At 40.8% G+C, this 10,031-nt stretch overlaps 2 protein-coding genes across 2 annotated transcripts; both read right to left on the bottom strand.

Annotated features, from left to right (window-relative positions):
* Positions 1-150: 150 nt before the first annotated feature.
* LOC121978493 (receptor-like protein EIX2) lies at positions 151-721 on the bottom strand. The gene is made up of 2 exons (XM_042530834.1): positions 544-721; positions 151-407 (listed from the first exon to the last, which is right to left on the bottom strand). The coding sequence occupies exons 1-2, from the start codon at positions 719-721 to the stop codon at positions 151-153; spliced, it is 435 nt and encodes a 144-aa protein (XP_042386768.1).
* A 1,287-nt stretch (positions 722-2,008) lies between these two features.
* LOC121977787 (receptor-like protein 12) lies at positions 2,009-5,493 on the bottom strand. Its single transcript, XM_042530209.1, has one exon. It carries the CDS (start codon positions 5,491-5,493, stop codon positions 2,125-2,127), a length of 3,369 nt encoding a protein of 1,122 aa, XP_042386143.1. The 3' UTR covers positions 2,009-2,124.
* Positions 5,494-10,031: the final 4,538 nt, after the last annotated feature.

The raw sequence follows: 10,031 nt of genomic DNA, 5'->3' as shown, positions 1-10,031 counted from the left end.
AAAAGGAACACTGTAGCTGGAGATCAAAATGGTTAAGGTGACACAATAGCTTTTATCGACCACATTCACTACGTAGTGAATAAACTTATCAAACACAATGGCTATAACGTTACTCTGTTGGGAAATTATCATAATACTAAACTTTCAAGCTTATCTTTGCCATTTTGACTTGAGCTCAAAAAACTTCATTGTCATCTGAACATAGATCCAGTCACAAATCTTGTCCAACTGGAAGAGAGCAACTCTTATGGACTTTTTCATGATAATCATGCCAAAACATGCCCAAAAGCCAACTACGAATCCCATGAGAATGAAGTCATAGTCCAGAATGGTTTCATGATTGTCACCATCTTCATCATCTGCTGCTTGAGATGGTGAATGATTAGCTTCACCAGAGGCCCTTGTTGCTAGCATAGATAAAAGCTGTTGAAGGTTGAAAATTGAACTCCTGTTGAATTCTTCCTGACAAGTGTTGGCAGAGATTCAAGGAGCTGATTTTTTTTTTTTTTAAAGCAGATAGATTGGAAGGAATTTCTCCTCTACTGTTCATCGACAAGTCAAGAGACCACTCTGCCACGATGTTGATATTTTCTGGAATCCTTTCTGTCAAATGGTGGTTGGATAAGTTGAGGAAGCACAATTCATGTAGCTTTGTGGTCTTTTTTGGAATTTCATTAGAAATCTTATTGTTTGACAAGTCCATGCTTCCTCTAGAGGCCATCTTTTGAATTGGTCACCAATTCTTTTCAATGTCATTTAGCCTCACTAATGCTTCCACTTTACACATTTGACGAACTAGGTGGTTCTTGAATGAATTCATGATTGTTTCTATCAATGATATCCTGGTGTGTATCGATTTAGCCTCACTATATCATGATTATTTTTTTTTTACAATCGAATCAGGGGTGCTCTGGTTATAACATTATATCCTTTGACTGAGGTGCCAAGTTCGAGCACCCCTTGCGCAGGATTTTATCAATTAAGTGGTACTGTTCACCCAAAAATCCCTTCGGGGGTTTCTGATAAGGGGCCGTTTCGGCGGTGGTATCGGTCACTATAAAAAGTTTATCCATACAGTTTTGACCCCGCGGGTCATCTAAGTTGGTATGTGGCGGGTGTTGCCACAATGAGGTCGCAGGTCATCCGAGTTGGTATGTGGCGGGTGTTACCACAATGAGGTCGCAGGGTCGATCCTCGGGGCAGCTGAGAAATAAATCCCCTATCCCTGTATTACACCCTGTCAGTCACATGCTCGCTCGGATGCTGCGATTTACCTCCCTCGTGATGACCTTGGGTCGAATACGACGGGGACGCTGGGGACGAGCGTTTCACCTTTTGTCACAATTTAGAAGTTGGGTACGTGGAGTACCTCCGATTGTTCATGAGAAGTTGCTAAGTGTTCTCTTTCTAGCATCAGTGGTCTCCAAAGGATGATATTTCTAGTAATCCACAGAAAATAGAGGTCATCATTAAATGAAGACAACACAAGATAGTGTAGGTCAGTAATTTCTTAGGACTTCTAGGTTATTATCTCTTCGTTGAAGAATTTCCTAGGATACCAACACCCCTGACTCGACTCTAGTGACAAAGAAAGGGATCAAGTCAACTAGGATAAACTCTTGCAAGATAAGTTTTCAAGAGCTAAAGCCCCCAATGCCTAAGATGGTTTTGTTTTGTACACCAATGCTTCTAGTGGCAATTGCTGAAGATCTCATTTCATTATTTATACAAGGTGACCTTTGAGATCTTCACTGTCGATGCTGAAGATGTTTCCAAGTAGGAAGTCCAAAATGAAATGTTGGCCCACCTGAGAATTGCAGTGTTAGAGGTAATTAGTTAGTCAATTTTCACAGCTAAATCTAGTGGCAATTGCTCAACTTAGCATCACATTTTAGGGCCACTTGTAGCACAATCACCTGTGGTGCTGGTGCAACACATTAAAACCAACAAGTCAGACAGTCGTCACGTTCATATCATCAGCACATAAAGGATCTAGACCACTATCATTAATCAGTTATCAAAAACTACATTGATTCAACAAATCATGACATCTTTTTTTTTCTACAGCCAGTAGCATACAAGGTGCAGAGGTCCTAGTTGCTGTGAATCTTTCAATTATCAAGCTCATTTTTGCCATTTGGACTTCAACTGTGCAAACTTGAGTGAGAGCTTCACACAGATCCAGTCGTAGATCTTGTCCATCATCTGGAATAGAGTATCTCTTATCGACTTTTTCAGTATTATGATGGCAAAGTATGCCCAGAAGCCAACTATAAATCCCATCACAATGAAAACAAATTTAAGTAATGTTTCAAGCTTTTCACGGTCTTCATCTGCTACCTGTGGTGTTAGAGATTGATGACAGGCTTCATCACAAGGACACTCTGACAGTGGCACACCACAAAGATCCTTGTTACCAACATAGATTGAAGGGTCGTTAAAGGTTGAAAATTGATTGCCTGTTGGGATTCTTCCCGACAAGTTATTGTATGAGAGATTTAAGTGGCTGAGAAAGTCTAGAACAGATAAGGTTGAGGGAATGACTCCTATGAAATTGTTCATAGACAAGTCTAAAGATTCTAACTCTGTCAAGACACCAATAATTTCTGGAATTGTACCATTCAAGCGATTGTCAGACAAGCTTAGGAATTGCAAACCAAGGAGATTCATCATCTCTTTTGGGATCTCTCCGGAAAGTTTATTGTGTGATAGGTCTATGCTTGTTACAAGTGCGAGAATCTTAGTGTACTCGATGGTTAGCCCTTTTGCATTTATTATCATCTTATCATTGGGGGAATACCGACTCGAATTCATTTTTTTGGGTGACAAAGGATGACCTGAGTTCATACACTGAATAGTATTGCTGTTGCATGCATTGGAGTAGGTATAATTTCGTTTGGCAAACATTGAGCTAAAATTTCCTACAGATGGAGGTATCCTACCACAAAGACTATTGAAAGAAAGATCCAAAACTTGTAGAGAAGTGAGATGTCCTATATTCTCTGGGATGATACCGGTGAAAAAATTCGACCTTAGACTTATGAACTTCAAAGATTGGAGGTGTTCTCCTACCCATGTAGGTATTTCACCAGAGAATTTATTCTCACTGAGATCAAGAGTGAGCAACCGGTCACAAGTTTTCAGGAAAGAAGGAAATCGACCGGAGATGCTATTGTTGTTCAAATGCAATGACTGCAAAAAGAACAGGAATACACTTTTGCATTGTGGTAATCTACCTGATAAGTAGTTGTTGGACAAATCAATGACAATTAAGGAAGTTAAATTGCATAAGAAGGCCGGAAAACTACCATCGATATGATTATTAGACAATGTTAAGATTTGAAGGTAGTTTGCATTTGCTAAGGTCAATGGAATTGGCCCTTCAAACAAGTTATTAGAAAGATCTGTAAATGGAGAAAGAGTAGAAGGCAACGGACCATTCAAATTATTTGAGCTCAAGTCAAGATTTTGAAGTGAAACTTCTGAAATGAAATTCGAGAACCAAAGTGGAATTGTTCCTGAGAGTCCTACACCGGAAAGATATAGCGTATCCAAATGTGTTTGGGACCGTATCCATGAAGGAAACATACCTCCCAGATGACAAAAGCTCATATCAATTATATAGGCACTGAAAGAAGCATGCCAATCATTCGGTAGAGCTACATTCAAGGAATTGAAAGATATATTCAAATGCATCAAATTCATAAGTCGGGAAAAATGAGCTTCAGTTATGTTGCCTTGCATAGAATTTGAAGAGAGGTCTAATTCCTCTAAATGAGCCAATAATCCAAAGTTCAATGGAATAACTCCACTCAATTCATTGTCAGCAATGAGTAAAGATGATAGCATTGCTCCTTGTGGACAATTAGATAAGCCATCAAGTAGATCTGTTAACTCTCCATTTAGATCATTTATCGACAAATGTAGTGTGCTTATGTTACATAGGCCACCAAAAGTCTTCGGTATTTCTCCTATTAAATGGTTCTCCGATGCATCCAAATACCACAAGGTGGGAATTCTACCAATCATTTTCGGTATTTGCCCATTGATAGAGTTGGCATGTAAATCTAGAACCAACAAATTTTGAAGTTCTCCGAAACTTTTTGGTATTTCACCAGAAATATTATTTTCAGAGATATCCAATTCCTCCAAGTGAACAAAATTACCAAAACTCTCAGGTATTGATCCATTGATATCGTTCCCCCTCAAATATAGAACTACCAAATTTGTAAGGTTTCCGAGGTTCAATGGTATCTCTCCTGTTATATGGTTTTGAGACAAATCAAGATACTCCAAATGGACAAGTTCCCCTACTTTTCTTGGAATATCTCCTGTTATTTGAGTGTTTCTCATACTCAAGTGTCTCAATCTCGTGCAATTCCCTAACATCTGCGGAAATCTTCCATATATGTCATTCATTTCTAATGATAAGAACTCCAATTGGCGCGGAAGGCTCCAAAACATTGTTGAAATTTCTCCGGATAATGAATTCCAGCTCAAATCTAGATGTTGCAACATCTTGCTAACGTTCTTCATTATTATAGAAATTTCTCCTTGTAACTTATTATCAAACAAAACTAGCTTCCTCAAATTATGTAGAGCTCCCAAAGCAACTTGTAGCCCCATGAAATCAAGAGTACCAAGGCCGCGCCGAGATAAATCAAGTTGTTCTAGGTTGCTAGCATTAGACAACCACCTCATCATTGAATCACTGATGTTCCATTCATATTGAAAGAGATCGAACACGACGATGGATGTGAGGTTGAAGGCGGGCAAAGGAGACGGAACAGGCGGGAGCATTGCAGACTTCAAAAGTAACACTTGTAGAGTAGGAACCAAATTAATTTGGTGGAGCCAAGAGCTTGCTCTATAGAGATTCACACAACTCATGTCGAGATATTTCAAAGAAGTTATGTGGGAGAGCCAACTCAGATCATCTGAGCTTAGTACCGAATACGAATTGCAACATCCAAGGTCAAGGGAATGGAGTTGGGAAAGGTTCCCAAGTTGTGGAGGAACTGATCCGATAAACAAAGCATTTGACAGGTTGAGATATTCCAAGTGCACAAGTGAGACAATCATGTTTGGCACAGGGGCAGAGAAGTTGTTCAAGCTCAAATCCAAGTATTTTAAGTACTTCAATTCAGCCAAAAAAGTGTTTACCTTGCTCACGCCGATAATTTCCTCCAGTGGATCATATTCATAGGGGTAGTGCAGGTCAAGACTAGTGACATGACCGTTAGAACTTTCACAAGCGACTCCTCTCCACTTGCAACAGTCATGGCCGATCCAAGAAGATAACCAATCGGCAGAATCATACATGTCAGATTTGATGGCAAGCAAAGCTCTCCTTTCAGTTTCTAAGCAATTGTTGCCCACTTTTTCTCGTCGGTGATCGTCACAACATACTCTTACAAGTAGTAAGGCAATTAAGACGACAATAGCTTGCTTTGAGGAATTAGAAATGCTCCTGAAGTAGCACATAGGAGCCATTTATCGATTGATTCCCTCTTTAGGAAAAAGGGGAAGAGTGGCTAAGTTGTGTAATTAAGTCGGAGGAAAGACTATCTATTGTGTATATATAATGCAAAAATAATGTGATAAGAAAATTGAATGAGTCAAGTCAAGTTAGGCAACTAGAAGAAACATATCTAACAATAGCTAAGTATGTAATGGACGAGAAGTTCCTAACAAAGTCATCTCCATCTCTAGTTTCCATGTGAAATAGTTAGATTTTGGCACAGACAAATGTACACCAATTAAGACATCGCGGTGCATGCTTTGAGGAAATTGAAACACCCTTGCAACCCTTGTCATCCGCCATTTCTTGTATGGCCTAACACTCGAGAATAAAATTCAAACAAAGGGGTTCACATGGAGTTTTCTATGAATACGAGTGAAGGCCCCGTTTCAATTAGTCGATCAAAATCTCTAAGTGTGAATACTAGTGAAGGTAAGTCAAGCATTAATTGAATATTGACATTAATGGTGACATTGATAGTTTTATATGTCGATCTTTAGCTACAATATGATGGTGTTGACAAACCAAGAACGTAACTATTCTGCTGGCCATGTTAGAGATCGAACTTCCCTTGCTCTTTAATTTCACAAATTTCTTAAAGATTTTTTTTATTAAATCCTTCCTACAACTCTTTTTATTACTAATATACATACTACTCATCCCAAGCATACATCATCCCGGGGCCCACAGCGATATAAGGGAGTAAATCATGATGACCGAATATTAATCAATTAGGTGGGAGTAATTTTATTCTCCAAGAGATTGTACCTTGGAGATTTGATTCTTGCTCTCATGTGAAAATCTATCATCTAAGTACCGACTTGGTTATGTCCGTGGGAGGTAATATTCATTGACTCCTGCTCTAACGCTTGATTTCAACGATTTATTTATTTATTTTCAACTTAAATCTAAATTCCTTGCCAAATACCAAATGTTGGAAATTTGAATGAAAACAAGAAAGGTGGAAAAGATAGAGATTCCATTGTGGATTGAATTTTAGTCTCATATTGATAGGTTCATGACTTTATGGTTGATTTAAGATGTATCACAAGTATTAAAATTGTGAACCTATGCATGAGAAGAGTCTCTCTGACTTGTAAGAGTACAAATTTCGGGCTCAGATTGTACTAAATTAAGTCAACTCATGTGCGAACACAATTTGCACGAGTCAAATGCTGAAAGGATATTTACATATTTGATATTGTCCACTTTGAGCCGCTCTTATGTTTTATTTTTAAGTTCTACTCAAAAGGTTTCATGTCAATGAAAATATCTTACATCATTTTAAACTAATAAATCGCAAGTCTCAATTTTTTTTCCTGACTTGGTGACCCGCTCTAACTCAGTCGACTTAGTAATTGGGAGACGACAAACCGCTCGGCCATTCGGCAATTCGGTCAGATATGCTCTCGACAATTCGACCGACTCGACTTCCCACTCGAACTTGGAAAGCACTCGAGAGCATTTGACACTCAGTCAACTCGACACTTGATGACTCGGGTAAGTCGCTGCTTGACGTTTGGTAGGTCAGGCACTTGGCAGCCCTCCCAACTCGACAAACTTGGCCGACTCGGACTTGACACTCCGATCCACTTTCTGCTTGAGCTCGGGAAGCAATATTTGAGAGTGCTTGACTCACCAACAACGACGTCTCACTTTACTTGGACAACTGAAAGCTCAGCTGAACCAATCTCGTTCGTAATTTAAGATTATGAGTTCATGCCTATTTAACGGATAAGACTAAATTATAAGACTAAATTGATCATGTAATTTCATATTCCTTATATGTAAAGATTGTCTAACACCATAATCTCTGTCTATTTGGTTTGTTAATCGTCTAACAAAATTATTCAACTTCTCACACGTCGGAAGACTTCAGGTCAATCTAAAGGTTGAAATGTGGGGAATCCACGACGTTGATAAAATGATTGTTAGACACCAAATAATCCGTTGTCGGAGATTTTATGGGGTATTAGCTGAATTTAAATTACATTAAATTAAATTCAACTTACAGTAGAGATGACCTGAGCGGATAATCTCAGGCTGCCAGCAGGGGCTGGTTTATGCTTCGAGCCGAAGAATTGCAGAGCAAGAAGATCGGCTGAGCCACTAGTCTGTGTTGCCGAGATGAGATCGGCCGGTCGGTCGGCCGGTCGGTCGGTCGGCCGGTTGGCCGGTCGGTCGGTCGGCCAGTCGGTCGGTCGGTTGAATCGGTCGGATCGGCAGGTCGGGTCGGTCGGTTGGCTGAGTGGAGGTTAGATCGGCAAGTCGGGTCGGTCGGTTGACCGGGTCGGTCGGTTGACCGGGTCTGTCAGATCGGCAGGTCGGGTCGGTCGATCGGTCGGTCGGAGGTCGATTCGGTCGAACTGCAGGTCGGTCGGTTGGTCGGTCGGTCGGTCGGGTCGGTCGGGCAGCAGGTCGGTCAACCGAGCAGCAGGTTGGGAGGATGACCGAGGCCTGCGAGTCGCAGTTTCCTTGAAACAGATTCGCCCCCACCTCCGGCTGTGCTTCGAGGCTTAGTTGGGTAGTCTGTTTCCCAGGATACAACGGTCTGACCGTGAACTCCACCAAGCACGGATGGTCACGGCGAACTGAGTGGTACCCGAATGAGGAGAAGGGAATGAGGAGGAGAGCTTCTGCTTGCTTTCGCTGTGTTATCAACGTAACCTTTTGCCTGTGGTCGCAGCCTCTTTATATAGGAGCTCAAGACCAAAGGACAATAGTAATAATCAATTAATGATCATTACTCAACGCCAGCTTTTCACTTGGCCGTTTTGATTCTGTATTAATCTTTCTTTAATGCATCCGTTACACAAGCAGCAAAAAGATATATGTGGCAAAATGTTGGTTGTTTCACTTGGACAAATTTTGCCCCGACCGGTCCGACATTCGTGTGTACAGTCAACTTGGTTCAGTACAATTCGGGCCCTGGATTTGCACCCTCTGTGCACCCACGCGTGAGAGAGAGTCTCTCCCCATGCATTTGTTCACATCCTCAATGTATGTGAATCAATATAAACCAACAAAGATGTCAAGAAACTCCCAATGTGGGACTAAAGTCCCATGCACAATAGAGCTTCTTCTCTTCCTTCTCTTCTCTATTCACACTTATTCAACAATCCCCCACATGAATGGAGATAGGGTATGTGATAACATTCAGCAGTCGAGTCAAGTATAGGATAGGTAGGTTTTAACCTTTGAACCTTCCCTTGTGAAGATCTAGTTGCTTATTAGCTGATAGTAGACACGATGTCCTTGAACTATACTGTCGTTTGTGTAAGCAGTGACAAATCTTACCCAAGAATCTCCCTGATACAACTCAGTTCTCATGAGTGTGTTCATTCTTGGCCATGAACACGCCTGGTTCTGTGAGAAGCTCTAAGAATTATGCCTCTAATTCTCTTCGAAGCGGCCCCACTTCTTTCTCACATAGGTGATCCCTCAAGAGTTCCATCTACTCTTTTTTATCATTAAAAACCCATTGGCTTACCCTCGTCTAGTCACTGTTTCATTGGGCTACCCCTCACAGTGTGTCTAGTCAATGCAGATTAGTTGTCCATTTGAACCTAGTTCTTGGGATCTCCAGTCAGCATAGGTTGAGTGTCCTCTGCACTAATCGCTGACATCGACATCAAACCCATTCCTCTTGATGAGCTTGCAACTAACTCTCGATTTAACCCCTTAGTTAGCGAATCCGCTAGGTTATCCTTTGACTTCACATAGTTAACAGTGATAACTCCCGTTGAGAGTAGTTGTCTAATGGTATTATGTCTATGATGTATATGTCTAGACTTACCATTATACAGATGACTTTATGCCCGACCGATTGCTGATTGACTATCGCAATGTATGCAAATCGCCGGCACTGGTTTCGGCCATCGTGGAATATCTTCTAAGAATTGTCGTAGCCATTCAGCCTCTTCACCACATCTGTCAAGAGCTACAAACTCAGATTCCATCGTTGATCTGATTATTACGGTTTGCTTAGAAGATTTCCAGGAAATGACTACACCTGCTAGAGTGAAGACATATCCACTCGTAGACTTAGAGTCTTTTATATCAGATATCCAACTCGCATCGTTGTATCCTTCGATCATAGCAAGATATCTTGTATAGTGCAGTCCATATTCACGAGTATACCTCAAGTACCTCAGTACTCTTGTTATCCCTTTCCAGTGCTCAACACCGGGATTACTCGTGTATCTACTCAGTTTGCTTACTGCGTAGGCCAAGTCTGGTCGTGTACAACTCATCAAGTACATCAGACTTCCAATTATTCGAGAATACTCTATCTGAGAGATACTTTCACCTCGATTTTTCGATAGATGTTGGCTCGTATCTATCGGCGTTCGTGCCAACGCAGTATCACCCTTGGTGAATTTCTCAAGAATCTTATCCACGTAATGGGTCTAACTAAGAACAAGTCCTTCTGTCGTTCTAAGAATTTTGATTCCTAGAATCACATCAGCTAGACCCATGTTTTTCATGTCAAATCTTGAGTTCAACATAT

Source organism: Zingiber officinale, chromosome 4B, assembly GCF_018446385.1.
Source record: "Zingiber officinale cultivar Zhangliang chromosome 4B, Zo_v1.1, whole genome shotgun sequence".
NCBI classification, from domain to species: domain Eukaryota; kingdom Viridiplantae; phylum Streptophyta; class Magnoliopsida; order Zingiberales; family Zingiberaceae; genus Zingiber; species Zingiber officinale.
The sequence above is the reverse complement of the archived record's forward strand: the minus strand, read 5'-3'. Positions and strand labels throughout refer to the sequence as shown.

What these genes read in the sequence shown, in the direction of transcription:
- LOC121978493 (XM_042530834.1), bottom strand. Translation starts at nt 721, where the DNA reads ATGGCCTCTAGAGGAAGCATGGACTTGTCAAACAATAAGATTTCTAAT. An exon ending in TCTTGACTTGTCGATGAACA is followed by an intron (nt 408 to 543) that starts GTAGAGGAGAAA and finishes TATCTATGCTAG; the next exon opens with CAACAAGGGCCTCTGGTGAA.
- LOC121977787 (XM_042530209.1), bottom strand. Translation starts at nt 5,493, where the DNA reads ATGGCTCCTATGTGCTACTTCAGGAGCATTTCTAATTCCTCAAAGCAA.